Source organism: Hyla sarda, chromosome 4, assembly GCF_029499605.1.
Source record: "Hyla sarda isolate aHylSar1 chromosome 4, aHylSar1.hap1, whole genome shotgun sequence".
In the NCBI taxonomy this organism is placed as follows: Eukaryota; Metazoa; Chordata; class Amphibia; order Anura; family Hylidae; genus Hyla; species Hyla sarda.
The window spans coordinates 56,429,797-56,447,804 of record NC_079192.1 but is presented as its reverse complement, the minus strand read 5'-3'; the positions used below and the strand labels follow the sequence as shown (position 1 = coordinate 56,447,804).

The 18,008-nt window shown below is 44.9% G+C and overlaps 1 protein-coding gene across 3 annotated transcripts in view; it reads left to right on the top strand.

Annotated features, from left to right (window-relative positions):
* The window catches only part of BMP1 (bone morphogenetic protein 1), a 125,889-nt gene that overhangs the window by 50,972 nt on the left and 56,909 nt on the right, over positions 1 to 18,008 (top strand). For all 3 annotated transcript variants that reach the window (XM_056571077.1, XM_056571078.1, XM_056571079.1), the window contains exons 3-5: positions 14,397 to 14,552; positions 15,880 to 15,997; positions 16,472 to 16,650. In XM_056571077.1, the coding sequence (XP_056427052.1) occupies positions 14,397 to 14,552; positions 15,880 to 15,997; positions 16,472 to 16,650 (453 nt within the window). The remainder of the gene's footprint in view (positions 1 to 14,396; positions 14,553 to 15,879; positions 15,998 to 16,471; positions 16,651 to 18,008) is intronic.

Here is an 18,008-nt window from a genome sequence, read left to right as displayed (position 1 = left end):
GGACTCCACAAGAACTCTTGCGGTTTAGAGGTGGCACCAAGACAATAGCAGGGGATCCTTAAAGGGGTACTCTGTCCCTAGACATCTTATCCCCTCTAAACAAATGCCGGGTGCAGCAGGGTGATCACGGGGGTCCCCAGTGATCTCCCTGCTGCACCCAGCATTCGTTTAGAGCATCGGGTGCAGTGCCGGAGGCTCATGACATCATGGCCACACCTCTTCAATGCAAGTCTATGGGAGGGGGCATGACAGCCGCCACGCCCCCTCCCATAGACTTGCATTGAGGGGGCATGGGTGTGACGTCACGAGCGGGGCATGATTGTGACATCACAAGCCTCTACCCCACATCGCCAGTCATCCCGCATGGAGCGAAGTTTGCTCCGTGCACCGGATGTCTGGGGAGCCACAGCCGAGATCGTTTGGATAGAGGATTAGGATTAGATGTCTAGGGGCGGAGTACCCCTTTAAGAAGTCCTATGAGATGTGATGTTCAGCTTCCATGGATTTCCAGCACATCCCACAGATATTAAATTGGATTAAGATCTGGGGAATTTGGAGGCCAAGTCCAAACTGTGAACTCTTTGTCGTGTCTCTCAACCCGTTCATGAACCATTTTTGCAGGGTCAGGAGGTGTTCTTCTACTGCTTCATGGTCCAGATCTGATGCTCATGTGTTCTTTTAGGTTATGTTATGGAACAGTATATTTTCGGTTGTAGATGTTAAAAATACAGCTGTTTTTCTAAACAAGCTATGTTGGCAAAATTTGATGCATGTTATTGAACATTTTTATGGCCGTTTTTTTTTTTTTCTGTTTACGGTTAGATTTAGTTATTCTGATTTCTTACAATCTCAATTAATGACCATGCTCATAGCTGTCCACAGGTTATTGTTGGTATTGCATCTCAGGCCATTTACTTCAGTAGAACTGCAAAACCGCACATAACCTGGTGTGTTGCTGTTTCTTTAAAAAGCAGGCAATACAGATTTGTAAATTACTTCTATATAAAAATCTTAATCCTTCCAGTACTTATCAGCTGCTGTAAGGTATACTACAGAAGTTCTTTTCTGTCTGACCATAGTGCTCCATGTTAGGAACTGTCCAGAGCAGGAGCAAATCCCCATAGCAAACCTCTCCTACTCTGGCAAGTTCCTGACATGGTCAGAGGTGTCAGCAGAGAGAAAGAAATTCAAAAAGAAAAGAACTTTCTCTGGAGCATACAGCTACTAAGTACTGGAAGGATTAAGATTTTTAAATAGAAGTAATTTACAAATCGGTTTAACTTTCAGGATTTAAAAAAAAAAAAAAAAAAAAATGCCACCGGAGTACCCCTTTTAAATAATTGGCTCTACAGTGCCTATTCTATAGGATTAGCCAGGTTGTCTAGCCTTTGATCCCCACACACATCAGTGAGCTTTGGGTGCCCATTACCCTGGTGCTGGTTCACTGGTTGTCCTTCCTTGGACCACTCTTGGTAGTTATTAACCCCTACATTCCAGGAACATCCTGCAAGACTTGCTATTTTGGAGATGCTCCAACCCAGTCACCTGTATAGGGTGGTATAACAAATTTGGGAAAACTGTTGCAGACAGTTTGTACAGACAATAAACCTAGGCATAGCACTCGTGATAGTTACTGTCACCTTTAGGTTCTTTAAGCCCCTTTAAGAAGTGTACTATTCTTGATTGTTATGGGGAAATACTAATAAATAGTTGAACAGTTGCAAAACTTTTTGCGGGATCCTGGAGGACTGTGCACCACCCTACAAATTCATCGATAATGGCTTGGACAAGAAGGATCCTCAACCACAGTTTGCCCCTTCATGATGTTTTTTTATGGTTGCGTCTTGTATTTGTATGCAAATTCCCAAGTTCCTCTGGGGGTACATTGCTACATCCACCTTTTAAGTCAACACTGGACTTCAAAACCATGTCCCTATTGACTGACCCTTTCCTCCGCCTGCAGGATAGCATTCAGGAAAGCAGTTTCTGGAGTCAAAGCAGAAATGGTGATCATGCTAAAGCAATGGTTTACCAGTTCCTTCTCTACCTGCTTGGGGATGCCCATACTTTATGGGGTAAACAGCGTCTAATGGCCCACTTAGACAGGTCAACTGGCTGTTTAGGGATGATCAGTGTTCATCTGCTGAACCTTTGCAAAAATCAACCAGTCGTACTGCCCTTTAAATTTATCACTGTTGGCTGCGTTAACAGCGGAGGTACGGCTGATAGCGTCAATTTAAGTGTCCGTACAAAAGATCCGATCAGCCAGTGAACGTTCCTTGCTGATCACAGGCCCTTTAACACAGGCCCATTATCAGAAACAAACATTCCCTAGGACCTCTCTTCTAATAGAAAACAGTCGACCATACCACAATCGCATCTAGGAGTATTCCAGCCGTCTTGACTTCACTGAATGCAGTCGTAATACACTTCCAATAGAGATAATAGTGTAGCACCGGTCTGTGATAACAATTCTTCTTTATTTCGGATATAGACACATCAACATCGAGGCAAGCGGGGAAGGATACAGACAAGGCAGGGGTGAATTTCTTAAAAACAAGTATTCACACCACTGTGCACACCGATTATATAATCTAGACGCCTTTCGAGGGGGTCCCCACTCTTTGGAAGAGTCTCTTCAAAGAGTAGGGACCCACTCAAAACATGTCCCGATGCTATGATTGGTGTGTACAGTGGTGTGAATACTTGCTTTTAAGAAGCTCAATAAAGCAGAGTTTTTTTAATCCGTATTCTGGATCATCTATTTCTTTAATTTACACTTCACTCACTAGAAGTGTGGATACGGTGTGGATCCGTGCACAGGTTTACTTTAGCAGGTGGGCCTTACGGCACTCACCGATCTGCTGTATAAATTCTTCTTTATTTGAGGTATAGACACGTCAACATCGAGGCAAGCGTGGAAGAATACAGACATCCAACCATACACCTTCCCTTCAATTCCTTGATTGAGCTTGATGGATATGTCTTTTTTTTTTTCAACCATACTAACTATTTACTGCAGGGGTGCCTTACAGCCCTCACTGGTCTGCCCTAAAAATTCTTCTTTATTTCAGATATAGACACATCAACATTGAGGCAAGCGGGGAAGGATACAGACAAGGCAGGGGTGCCTTACGGCCCTAACCCGTCTGCGCTAAAAATTCTTATGGCACCCCTGCCTTGTCTGTATCCTTTCCCACTTGCCTCAATGTTGATCTGTCTCTATCCCAAATAAAGAAGACATTTTTAGTCTTGTAATAATATGAGGTCAAGCTGTGGGGTCAGCAGTTCTTGTAATGGGCAGTCAACAGTTCTGCTCGTTGACCTTCCACAGTAGGAGGCTCCCTCTTGGAATGAGAAGAAACGGGAGTTGGGGATCCGGGGACTGGAACGGCAAGACTCCTTTCCCCAGTGTTGTACAGGACATGCTCAGATTTGTAGCTCCTCGGCACCTGGTGAGCTGTGGGCTGCCTAATCCGAGTACAGGGTAAAGACTCTCTTTAAAGTGGTCTGCCTAAGCCTATAAAGAGTACATGGGAAGCCAGACTATTCAAGGGTTTATCTCTGAAGTGCGGCTCTCAGGGATGTGATAGAGCTGACAGGCAGCAATTTGTAGCTTGCAAAATCAGCACAAACACAAGATTGTCTCAAGTGATTCTGACAAGAGAGAAGACATAAAAAAAAACTACAATGTTTGAGGATTTTCCAAGAACTGTGATGTGAACATGTGCCGGAGAGATCTACCATGGAGATTTGTTTTGCTATGGATTCTCCTCACACACTGATACTTCCAGATTCGAGTATGGAACTTCGTTTAGGGTCCATATATAGAAGAAGAAATTGGCTAAATCTTGGTCCAATAAAATGATCAGGGCAGGAATTTGCTGTACAACTGTGTGGTAGAGCCATTAACACTGCAAAAAGGGCAAATGGATGCCTCATGGTAGTGCCCTTGCAAAGTGTCAACCATAGCAGTTAGGGCAATAATAGGATCCACCAAGACCTTACTTATGAATAAGCAAATGGTGAATTGGTGAATGGTTGCAGGTAAAATCCCTATGGATGTGAGTGCGGATGTGTTGCATTGAACATAAACGGTTGTATTGGGATTGATTTGATTAGTGCTGCTTCATTACTATTACTATGGCTATTATTTTTTGTTATATTGCCTGTTTGTCGTGCAGTAATGTTCCTGGCTGCTAGCATTACTTATTTGTATTGAAACCGAAGAAGCTAGGGACTTTCTATATGGTCCTGTTCACATGGCGGAATATCCGTGCAAATTCCCAAAAATCTGGCTTGGAAATGTTAAATTCTGTCCTTTGCAGAAAGAATTGACATTACATACATTGCAGCCTATGGAGACAGCACATTGCTGAGTGGTCCTAGTGCCGGGGGAGTCCGCGCGTGCTCTCCATGGAATGTCTGGCTGGATTTTTTTTTCCAGCTGGAAATTCCACAAAAAATTTGCTTTATGGGCATGTCCCTAATGTCCCTTTTTAAACTGCAATTTTAAGCAATGATTAACTGGTTGGGGAAAAAAAACTTTTACTTTTTTTTTTTAAATATACTACAAAAGAGGACCTGTGGTCATTAGATGGCTTAGGTTTCCCTGAATACACACATTTTTAGAGTTACTCTCATTCCTGAGATTTGAGGGTTTAAAGAGGTACTCCAGTGGAAAACAATTTTGTTGGTATCAACTGGCTCCAGAAAGTTCTACAGATTTGTAAATTACTTCTCTTATAAAAAAAAAAAAAAAAAAAAAAGTTTTTTTTCCTGGAATACCCCTTTAAGATTTTTTATCAACTGGCTCCAGAAAACTAAACAGATTTGTAAATTACTTATATTAAAAAATCTTAATCCCTCCAATAATTATCAGCTGCTGAAGTTGAGTTGTTCTTTTCTGTCTGTCAACAGTGCTCTCTGCTGACATCTCTGCTTGTCTCGGGAACTGCACAGAGTAGAAGAGGTTTGCTATGGGGATTTGCTTCTACTCTGGACAGTTCCTAAGACACGTGTCATCAGAGAGCACTTAGGCAGAAAAGAACAACTCAACTTTAGCAACTCATAAGTACTGAAAGGATTAAGCTTTTTAATAGAAGTAATTTACAAATCTGTTTAACTTTCTGGAGCCAGTTGATATATATATATATATATTTAAAAAAAAAGTTTTTTTCCCTGGATAACCCCTTTAATCTTTCCTGTACTTATCAGCTGCTGTATGCTCCCGAGAAGCTTTAGTTGTTGTTTTCAGGTAATGAGTGGGATTATATTATCAGGGTGCGTGTATATTGTACATTGAGGGCCTAATACACACCCCCTGACCATATATCCCCACCCATTACCCAGTCACTTTCACTCCCATTATTAAAATTAAGTTTGCGCCCATCTGACTAATTCCCTAAATTGTCAGACAAAGTATAAACCCTCATATCTTTGGAATGGGAGAGCGTTTTAAGAAACTGTAAAAAAGTAGGTGATCAGGGCCCCCTAAGCTATTTATTGACAATAAAGTCTATCAAAAATGTTTCTGTCCTGTCAAAGGGATGGGAGGGTTCTCTAATTGTGGTTGGCTGCCAGGGAGAGCTAGGGGAGTGGGAAAAAGAAAGCAACAGTCCCTATGGCAACAGCAATGTCAGACAGCTACATCCTGTCCCAACACTAAAGGGGTGGGGGGACCAATTGTTCAGATACTATACAGAAAATCCGGGGTTCAGTGTGAATATTTTTACTGTTGGGTGTGCTGGAGGTCAACAGTTTGGAGACCACCTCCATAGGGTATATGGTGTAAGAAGCTGCAAGGGATTGCCTTTCCTTTTCCCAGATGGTCATAGTGGACTTTTTTTTATTATTCTCTTTGGTCCATTATAAGTGCAGAGTCATCGCTGACGTAATTTGTTCTTTTGCCGAGAGCGGAGCAGATGTCAGGTTGTCTGTTAAACTCCTTTAAAAGAGTAGAAATTGCCCACACACCACAAGTTTCCTAGATCCTAGTAAATGGGTATACTATCATTATTTTATTTTTTTAATTTAAAAATCTTTTAATAATAGAATTTTTTTTAATAATATCTCACATGTGAGTAAAATCCTCACATATTTGTAAATATTTTAAGTGCACAGCCTGTAACAATGTTTGTTGGTGCTGTCACCTCAAGACAGCCATTAAAGTCTACCTGTCGTTTTTGGGTGAAAAAAATTCTGTTCCTGCAGCTATTGTCTGTGTGTCTCTGTGAGCAGAGCCCCGCTTGTCCTCGGTGCCCAGAGCCCCGCTTGTCCTCTGTGCGCAGAGCCCCCCTTGTCCTCGGTGCGCAGAGCCCCGCTTGTCCTCGGTGCCCAGAGCCCCGCTTGTCCTCGGTGCCCAGAGCCCCGCTTGTCCTCGGTGCCCAGAGCCCCGCTTGTCCTCGGTGCCCAGAGCCCCGCTTGTCCTCGGTGCGCAGAGCCCCGCTTGTCCTCGGTGCGCAGAGCCCCGCTTGTCCTCGGTGCGCAGAGCCCCGCTTGTCCTCGGTGCGCAGAGCCCCGCTTGTCCTCGGTGCGCAGAGCCCCGCTTGTCCTCGGTGCGCAGAGCCCCGCTTGTTTTTAAACCACTGTATATTACAAATATACATATAATGTTATTTTCTACATTATATAAAAAGTTTTTGCAAATGACAGGTACACTTTAAGGAAGGGGATTATACTCTGATTCAGTATGGTACAGTACATGTTAGCGTGCATGGTTCCCTTAATGAACTGTAGCTCCTCAGTGCCAGCAGCAGTCATGCAGCCCCAGACCATGACACCCCCACCACCATGCCTGACTGTAGACAATACACACTAGTCTTTATACTCCTCACCTGGTTGCCGGCAGACATACTTGACACCATCTGAACCATACTTGACACCATCTAACTCCCACCTCATTTAACCTCTGCAGTAATGCTGGCTGGACTTCTACATCTATTTCCGGAAGACAATCTCTGCATGTGCACTCAACTTCTTTGGTTGACCATGACAAGGTCTGTTCTGAGTGGAACCTGTTCTGTGAAACCACTGTGTGGTCCTGCCCACCCTGCTGCAGCTCAGTTTCAGGTCTTGGCAATCTTCTTATAGCCTAAGCCATCTTTATGTAGAGCAAAACGTCTTTTTTTTTTTTTCAGATCCCTAGAGAGTTTTTTTGCCATAAGGTGCCATGTTGAACTTCCAGTGACCAGTATTAGAGAGTGTGAGAGTGATAACACCCAATTAAGACACCTGCTTCTCATTCACTCTCCTACCTTCGGTGCTCTGGCAGTGGTCACCTGTACCAGCTTCTCTCTTACATGCCTCTCTTAGTCCTACATCTCACACTCAGACCCGCCTTCTCTCATTCCTCTCCTTTAGCCACCTATCGGCCCTCCGGCCCTCCACCTAGACTCCCACAACCTTTGGCACCCTCTATGTGCTCTTCACCTGAAATACTTTAATTCTCCTAGCATAGGTAGAGAATTGACCTCTCTTCTGCAGCCCTCTACACTAAAATCATCATCCTTTACACCTTTGACACAGACCATCACTCGCCTTTGTAAGGGGTTCCGGGTAAGACACCTTTCACTGCTTCACTTCACTGACTACTCTCTTCTGCCTCCTTCCTTCTTCCTTCCACATCCCTACGGAGTTTTTTTTTTTCATTTGCTTTATATTTGTTTTTTAAGCTTTTATTTAGCGGATCTGTGTATTTTGCTATCACTTGATATATATTCAATCAAATTTTGTTCATTCTTTAATAAGAAGAGATTTATAAAAAAAAAAAAAAAAAAAAAAGACACCTGCTCCATATTCACACCCGAGACCTTGTAACACTAACAAGTCACGTGGCTTCAGGGAGGGAAAATGGTTAAATGGGCCCAATTTGGACATTTCTACTTAGAGGTGCACTCACTTTTGTTGCCAGGGTTTAGACATTAATGGCTGTGTTGACTTATTTTGAGGGGGCACAACATTATACAGTGATCCCTCAACTTACAATGGTCTCAACATACAATAGTTTCAACATACAATGGTCTTTTCTGGACCATCGTAAGTTGAAACCAGACTCAACATACAATGTACAGACAGTCCAGATCTGTGATACCTGTCAATGGCCGGAAGAACCGACCGGAAGAACCGCCGGAAGAACCGACCAACCAACGGCTGTCCGGGCATGCTGGGAGTTGTAGTTTTGCAACAGTTGGAGGCTCCCTTCTTGCGAAACACTGACATAGACAGTGATTACAGCTCCCAGCAGATCTTTCTTACTTTTATATGTAAGGATTTGCTTTATCTACCGTATATACTCGAGTATAAGCCGACCCGAGTATAAGCCGAGACCCCTAATTTCAACCCAAAATCCCAGGAAAAGTTATTGACTCGAGTATAAGCCTAGGGTGGGAAATACCTCATCCCCCCCCTGTCATCATCCAGACCCGTCATTAACATCCTCATCATCCCCTTGTCATCATCCCACACATCCCCCCTTCATCATCCCCTTGTCATCATCCCACACATCCCCTTATCATCCCACACATCCCCCCTTCATCATCCCCTTGTCATCATCCCACACATCCCCTTATCATCCCACACATCCCCCCTTCATCATCCCCTTGTCATCATCCCACACATCCCCCCTTCATCATCCCCTTGTCATCATCCCACACATCCCCTTATCCCACACATCCCCCCTTCATCATCCCCTTGTCATCATCCCACACATCCCCTTATCATCCCACACATCCCCCCTTCATCATCCCCTTGTCATCATCCCACACATCCCCTTATCATCCCACACATGCCCCCTTCATCATCCCCACACCCCCCCCCCCCTTCATCATCCTCTTCTCATCATTCGCCCTCAGTGGTCTTCAACCTGCGGACCTCCAGAGGTTTCAAAACTACAACTCCCAGCAAGCCCGGGCAGCCATCGGCTGTCCGGGCTTGCTGGGAGTTGTAGTTTTGAAACCTCCGGAGGTCCGCAGGTTGAAGACCACTGCGGCCTTCAACATGCGGACCTCCAGAGGTTTCAAAACTACAACTCCCAGCAAGCCCGGGCAGCCATCGGCTGTCCGGGCTTGCTGGGAGTTGTAGTTTTGAAACCTCCGGAGGTCCGCAGGTTGAAGACCACTGCGGCCTTCAACATGCGGACCTCCAGAGGTTTCAAAACTACAACTCCCAGCAAGCCCGGGCAGCCATCGGCTGTCCGGGCTTGCTGGGAGTTGTAGTTTTGAAACCTCCGGAGGTCCGCAGGTTGAAGACCACTGCGGCCTTCAACATGCGGACCTCCAGAGGTTTCAAAACTACAACTCCCAGCAAGCCCGGGCAGCCATCGGCTGTCCGGGCTTGCTGGGAGTTGTAGTTTTGAAACCTCCGGAGGTCCGCAGGTTGAAGACCACTGCGGCCTTCAACATCATCCAGCCCCCTCTCACCCCCTTTAGTTCTGAGTACTCACCTCCGCTCGGCGCTGGTCCGGTCCTGCAGGGCTGTCCGGTGAGGAGGTGGTCCGGTGAGGAGGTGGTCCGGGCTGCTATCTTCACCGGGGGCGCCTCTTCTCCGCGCTTCCGGCCCGGAATAGAGCCGTTGCCTAGACAACGACGCATCTGCGTCGTTGTCAAGGCAACGTGACTATTCTGAGGCCGGGCCCGAAGCGCTTAGAAGAGGCCTCCCCGGTGAAGATAGCAGCCCGGACCACCTCCTCACCGGACCACCTCCTTACCGGACAGCCCTGCAGGACCGGACCAGCGCCGAGCGGAGGTGAGTACTCAGAACTAAAGGGGGTGAGAGGGGGCTGGATGATGTTGAAGGCCGCAGTGGTCTTCAACCTGCGGACCTCCGGAGGTTTCAAAACTACAACTCCCAGCAAGCCCGGACAGCCGATGGCTGCCCGGGCTTGCTGGGAGTTGTAGTTTTGAAACCTCTGGAGGTCCGCATGTTGAAGGCCGCAGTGGTCTTCAACCTGCGGACCTCCGGAGGTTTCAAAACTACAACTCCCAGCAAGCCCGGACAGCCGATGGCTGCCCTGGCTTGCTGGGAGTTGTAGTTTTGAAACCTCTGGAAGTCCGCAGGTTGAAGACCACTGCGGGTGGGGGAGTTCACTCGAGTATAAGCCGAGGGGGGTGTTTTCAGCACGAAAAATCGTGCTGAAAAACTCGGCTTATACTCGAGTATATACGGTATATTAGTTATCTACTTATTTTTCTTTAATTCTCACTTTTTCCTATTTTTGGATGACATTTTGGTGCCTTTAGAACCAGAGTTCTGGTCTCAACATACAATGGTTTCAACATACAATGGTCGTCCTGGAACCAATTAATATTGTAACTTGAGGGACCACTGTACACTGTTATACAGGCCGTGCACTCACTACAATGTAGCAGAGGGTCATTTCTTCAGTATTGTCACAGAATAAAATATTTACAACAATGTGAGGGGTTGACTCACTTATGGGAGATGCTGTGTGTGTGTTTATACATACATATATATATATATATATATATATATATATATATATATATATATATATATATATACAAGAAAAAAAGAAAGATAGCCGGCACAACAGCCTAATACACGGGTGCACACTGCCATGGCATCAGAGTATACAAAAAAAGAGGATTGCAGCAGCACACATTGGTCAAAAAAATTGAGGCTCTTAACGCACTTTTTGATCAAAACGTGTCCCCCATCCACCACGAGGAGGTGGCCTCATTTAGGATGGGAACCTAGCACAAATTCTGAGCCTAACACTCAACTATCCACTCACCTCTGCTGGGCATATAGCCTCTGACTGGGTGACATGCTGGATCCATTTAAAACTCCACCTGTGAGAAAGGGGGAGGGGTGCACAGCTAAACAGGGTGCCATTACCCCCTGAATTGTACACACAAGAAAAAAGAAAGATAGCCGGCACAACAGCCTAATACACGGGTGCACACTGCCATGGCATCAGAGTATACAAAAAAAGAGGATTGCAGCAGCACATGAGGCCACCTCCCCGTGGTGGATGGGGGACACGTTTTGATCAAAAAGTGCGCTAAGAGACTCAATTTTTTTGACCAATGTGTGCTGCTGCAATCCTCTTTTTTTGTATATATATATATATATATATATATATATATATATATATTTATGTGGAAAGGTAAAGTCTGTTATTGCAGGGATCCGGCGCCTCTGGACAGGGTGTCCTGTCGCCACAACCCTTGTCCTGATAAGCGAGGTCAAGGCAGGATGGCAGGATGGCATACAAACATTGTGCACTTTCTGCCGCATCAGCATAAAACATGAGTGACAGCAATTTCGTGTCCGTCCTGTCGTAGCTTGTGTTGTCCCAGGTGCTTGGCAGCACGTGTCGTGGTCTTGTTGTCATGTAATGTTTGGTATTTTTACCAAGAGACAACATTAGAACTTAGTCAGTAAATCATGTATGTTAGGCTGTGTTTACATCAGAGGTTTCATAGACGGGCAGTAATATTTTTCACTTCAAAACATGATGGAACACCAACATTCCCCTTTGTAACTCAATGAGGTCCATTCTGTGCCTCTGGGATCCATACACCCTATCCTGCAAGGCAATATGTGTTCCGTTATGGGCAGGAGCCATGATTATAGATATGAACTGAGCCTTAGGGTACGTTCACATGTACGGAGATTTGATGCGCAGGATTTTCTGCTGCAGATTTCAATGTAAACTAAATGACTGATCACAGCTTCTAATCCTGAGTATCAAATCTGCGCAGGATCCTGTATGTGTGAACGTGCCCCAATAGGACAACTTCAGCTATGCATAAATACGGGTATCATAAAAATATAATCTTTTGATATGTCATAAATATATAAAATACATAGGGGGAGATTTATTAAAACCTGGTTGATGAGTTGCCCATAGCAACCAATCAGATCGCTTATTTCATTTTTGAAAAGGCTTCTGAAAAATGAAAGACGCGATCTGATTGGTTGCTATAGGCAACTCGGCAAGTTTCCCCTGGAAAGGTTTTGATTAAAGGGGTTCTCCGGTGCTTAGACATCTTATCCCCTATCCAAAGGATAGGGGATAAGATGCCTGATCGCGGGAGTCCCCCCACTGGGGACCCCCCGGGATCTTGCACGCGGCACCCCGTTTGTAATCAGTCCCCGGAGCGTGTTCGCTCCGGGTCTGATTACCGACGACCACAGGCCCGGCATGCTCCGGGGACTGATTACAAACGGGGTGCCGCGTGCAAGATCCCGGGGGTCCCCAGCGGCGGGACTCTCGCGATCAGGCATCTTATCCCCTATCCTTTGGATAGGGGATAAGATGTCTAAGCACCGGAGAACCCCTTTAATCTCCCCCATAATATGTAATTTGGTAAGATCTGTGATCTCAGAAACCTTTTTGAACCAGCCATACACATTAGAGAAGTATTTGCCAATTTCAGCAGAGCTGGTCAACCATCTTATGTGTATGGGGACCTCCTGCCCTGACTGCAGATGTTGGAAGATTGAAGAGATTGGGCATGATGGATTTCATCTACCTGATCCTTTTGTTCTCAGGGAAAAAAACATTTAACCATGGGTAGAAGGGCCTTGGAGCTAGTTCAACAGGCATCTTAGGGTGCGTTCACAGTGAGGAATTGGAGAAGAATCTCGGGTAAAAATTCCAATTTGGTATTTTCCGTGCGGAATATAGGAGAAATACTTCTGCTCGCGTATTCCTAAGAAGAATGAACATGTTCTTTCTTCTAGTGGAGCGGAATTTACCCATTGTGAACAGTGCAGAGTAAAATACAGGGTGGGCCATTTATATGGATACACCTTAATAAAATGGGAATGGTTGGTGATATTAACTTCCTGTTTGTGGCACATTAGTATATGTGAGGGGGGAAACTTCAAGATGGGTGGTGACCATGGCGGCCATTTTGAAGTCGGCCATTTTGAATCCAACTTTTGTTTTTTCAATAGGAAGAGGGTCATGTGACACATCAAACTTATTGGGAATTGGGAAACAAGAAAAACAATGATGTGCTTGGTTTTAACGCAACTTTATTCTTTCATGAGTTATTTACAAGTTTCTGACCACTTATAAAATGTGTTCAATGTGCTGCCCATTGTGTTGGATTGTCAATGCAACCCTCTTCTCCCACTCTTCACACACTGATAGCAACACCGCAGGAGAAATGCTAGCACAGGCTTCCAGTATCTGTATACACTGCTATATACTACTATATACACCGCAGGAGAAATGCTAGCACAGGCTTCAAGTATCCGTAGTTTCAGGTGCTGCACATCTCGTATCTTCACAGCATAGACAATTGCCTTCAGATGACCCTTAAAGATAAGTCTAAGGGGGTCAGATCAGGAGACCTTGGGGGCCATTCAACTGGCCCATGATGAACAATCCACTTTCCAGGAAACTGTTCATCTAGGAATGCTCGGACCTGACACCCATAATGTAAGCAAGGTGGTGCACCACCACATTATGGGTGTCAGGTCCGAGCATTCCTAGCATTTCTCCTGCGGTGCTGCTATCAGTGTGTGAAGAGTGGGAGAAGAGGGTTGCATTGACAATCCAACACAATGGGCAGCACATTGAACACATTTTAAAAGTGGTCAGAAACTTGTAAATAACTCATGAAAGAATAAAGTTTTGTTAAAACCAAGCACATCATTGTTTTTCTTGTGAAATTCCCATAAGTTTGATGTGTCACATGACCCTCTTCCTATTGAAAAAAAAACAAGTTGGATTCAAAATGGCTGACTTAAAAATGGCCGCCATGGTCACCACCCATCTTGAAAAGTTTCCCCCCCTCACATATACTAATGTGCCACAAACAGGAAGTTAATATCGCCAACCATTCCCATTTTATTAAGGTGTATCCATATAAATGGCCCACCCTATACATTGAAGTCAATGGCAAAACAGATGTTAATTATTTATAAGAGGAGAATTCAAGAGGAATTACTCAAATAAATTCCTCTTGAATTGCTCCGTGGGAATTTAGTAAATCGTCAGTAATATCCATGGACCTTTGCTTATAACATTGTATCCTATGCCAAGTAAAAGATATCTATGTACAGTGCCACAGCATTATGAGCTCTAAAGAGACTTCATATTCTGGAAATTGGTTGTGCTCCTAGATCAAGGTTTTCCAGTTTGATCTTGGATCAATCACTTGTCAGATGATCATTTTAAAATATAACTGGGGGCGGGGGCTTTTATTTTGTTTCTCATGTGGCTGTCCACGTTATGCAAAACGTCAACGCTTGTAGTTTTACAATGCCCGATTAGCCACAGATTGAAGACAGAGACTACTACTACGGTCCTCCTTACTGTTTTTCTAAAGCCTTATCCTCTGCACGGCTGTCTTCTTCTTTTGACTGCTGGGTCTTTTGACTGTGCCTATTATTTAATGTTCTTTCCCTGTCTCCAGTGTCTCCTCCTGCAAGGAATAGCTCATCGTCGAGAACAGGCCGACGCGCACGGACAGACAGACGAGTCTCTCGTGGCAGGCGAGCCGCTACCTCTCGACCAGAACGAATATGGCCACACGGCATTATACCTTTCGTTGTGAATGGGAACTTTACTGGTGAGTATTTGAACTTAGTTGTATTTAGAAGAATAAAGATGTAGAAGTGGTACAGCTCACAATTATCTTGATGGTCAAAAGAATTTTACAGTACCTATCCATATACATTCTATAGTAAGACAGTACAGAACTGAACCAAGTCTAGGAGCCTGGTCTTGTACATGACTTAAACTCCTCCCCAGTAGTCATAATGGTGATCCCAGTAGCATAGAAAATTGGGTCCCTTATTTGTCCTTCTACTTCCACAGTTGTCAAACCACCACTCTCCTCTTCACTTGTTAAAACAGCCTCCCCATCCACACACATAACACAGCCATTCTCATACACCTACACTAGTCATTCCAGGCCTCCAGCCTCACTTCCCTAGTAGTCATAGCAAGGCATCCCTCTTCTCAGTAGCTAGTCACTGCTAGGCTCATGAAAAATACTGTGCTTTGTAGGGGTCTGTGACCACTTCTGCAGGGCAAGATGATCCTAGATGCTCCCAAGAAAAAAAGAGAGCAGGTAGCCGCCACTGCAAGCATGCATACGCTGTGGATGTATTAATTAGACTGCTAAAGGAATAGGTCCTTCCAGGTGGTGCTCTCGTGGAAAATAAAGTCCTTGGAAATCTAAATGAGTACAGACTATGTAACGGAGCACTCACCCGCTAAGCTGAAGTTCCAATAACATAACGAAAGTCCTCTTCGGCCCGGAGCAGGGAGGCTGCAGATGGTATCGGGGGAGTTCAGATGCTGGCCACAGACCGTATCACGCCACTTGGCGCTTCGTCAGGCCGCAACAAAAGTCCTCTTCGGACCGGAGCAGGGAGGCTGCAGATGGTATCGGGGGAGTTCAGATGCTGACCACGGAGCACTCACCCCCTAAGCTGAAGTTCCAATGACAGTACGAAAGTCCTCTTTGGACCGGAGCGGGGAGGCTGCAGATGGTATCGGGGGAGTTCAGATGCTGACCACGGACCGTATCGCGCCACTTGGCGCTTCGTCAGGCCGCACAAGTGCGGCCTGACGAAGCGCCAAGTGGCGTGATACGGTCCGTGGCCAGTGTCTGAACTCCCCCAATACCATATGCAGCCTCCCCGCTCCGGTCCAAAGAGGACTTTCGTACTGTCATTGGAACTTCAGCTTAGGGGGTGAGTGCTCCGTTACATATTCTCTACTCATTTCGATTTCCATGGTCCTAGATGCTGTCTGTGACCTTGTACAGCTCAGTTCATTCTCTTCTTGCATTTTATGAATTCACTGCATTTTATTCACTTACATTTTTTTGCTAATTGAAATTTTAACTCATTTTAAAGCCATTTCTTTTGTATTAATGTCGATTGCAGGATCTCAGAAAGCAATATTCAGACAAGCTATGCGACATTGGGAGAAGCATGTTTGTGTCACCTTTGTTGAGAGGACTGAGGAGGACAGTTATATTGTCTTCACATACAGACCCTGCGGGTAACATGCCAAAATATTACTATATTGAAACATAGCATTCCACTGTAGATAGTCCTGTAGGCTCTGTCTAAAGTGACCCTCCAGGCTCCTTCTAAATACGTTTTTTTTTGTCTCAATATATGTGCTGAACATATCCTTCCATGCAGTAGCTGTAGGTTGAGACTGTAATAGATCTGTGGTTATACACCGCAGCTAATGTGCGGAGGTAGAGCTGCAGGGGTAGGACCTAAACCAGTATTGTGAACCAATAATAAAGCTGTAGGTGTGTCTCAGACTTCCTGTAGGTACTGTACCTAACCTGTGGTCACCAATCGGAGCTCTGCCTTAATGGAGCGGATCTAAAAGCAGCAAAGTATCAGACACTAAGGAAAATATAATCATATCTGAAGGTTCTATAATTCCAGAGCTCGGGGTTAGACAGTCATTTTAAACCTTCTGTAATTCTACTTAATGTTTTTGATCTCTCTTTTCTAGATGCTGCTCTTATGTGGGCCGACGTGGAGCAGGACCACAAGCCATATCCATTGGAAAAAACTGTGATAAATTCGGGATTGTTGTTCACGAGCTGGGTCATGTGATAGGATTCTGGCATGAACACACAAGACCGGACCGAGATGACCATGTTTCTATCGTCCGTGATAACATTCAACCGGGTACTAGAGAAGATTTATTTGGGTGCTTATTGGGTGGCATTGTTAGGGTTCATCTAGTATTACATAGGGAAATCACAGGTGTTTAAATGTGGTGTATGAAAGTACAATGGGGCAAAAAAGTATTTAGTCAGCCACCAATTGTGCAAGTTCTCCCGCTTGAAAAGATGAGAGGCCTGTAATTTTCATCATAGGTATACCTCAACTATGAGAGAAATAATGAGAGAAAAAATCCATAAAATCACATTGTCTGATTTTTAAAGAATGTATTTGAAAATTATGGTAGAAAATAAGTATTTGGTCAATAACAAAAGTTCATCTCAATACTTTGTTATATACCCTTTGTTGGCAATGACAGAGGTCAAACGTTTTCTGTAAGTCTTCACAAGGTTTTCACACACTGTTGCTGGTATTTTTGCCCATTCCTCCATGCAGATCTCCTCTAGAGCAGTGATGTTTTGGGGCTGTCGCTGGGCAGCACAGACTTTCAACTCCCTCCAAAGGTTTTCTATGGGGTTGAGATCTGGAGACTGGCTAGGCCACTCCAGGACCTTGAAATGCTTCTTACAAAGCCACTCCTTCTTTGCTGGGGCGGTGTGTTGGAGATCATTGTCATGCTGAAAGACCTAGCCACGTTTCATCTTCAATGCCCTTGCTGATGGTAGGAGGTTTTCACTCAAAATACATACATGGCCCCATTCATTTTTTCCTTTACACAGATCAGTCGTCCTGGTCCCTTTGCTGAAAAACAGCCCCAAAGCATGATGTTTCCACTCCCATGCTTCACAGTAGGTATGGCGTTCTCAGCATTCTTTCTCCTTCAAACACGACAAGTTGAGTTTTTACCAAAAAGTTCTACTTTGGTTTCATCTCACCATATGACATTCTCCCAATCCTCTTCTGGATCATCCAAGTGCTCTCTAGAAAACTTCAGATGGGCCCAGACATGTACTGGCTTAAGCAGGGGGACACGTCTGGCACTGCATGATTTGAGTCCCTAGCGGCGTAGTGTGTTATTGATGGTAGCCTTTGTTACTTTGGTCCCAGCTCTCTACAGGTCATTCACTAGGCCCCCCCCCCCCCCCCCCCGTGTGGTTGTGGGATTTTTGCTCACTGTTCTTGTGATAATTTTGACACCACGGGATGAGATCTTGCGTGGAGCCCCAGAGTGAGGGAGATTATCAGTGGTCTTGTATGTCTTCCATTTTCTAATAATTGCTCCCACAGTTGATTTCTTCACACAAAACTGCTTGCCTATTGCAGATTCATTCTTCCCAGGCTGGTGCAGGTCTATAATTTTGTCCTTTGACAGCTCTTTGGTATTAGCCATAGTGGAGTTTGGAGTGTAACTGTTTGAGGTT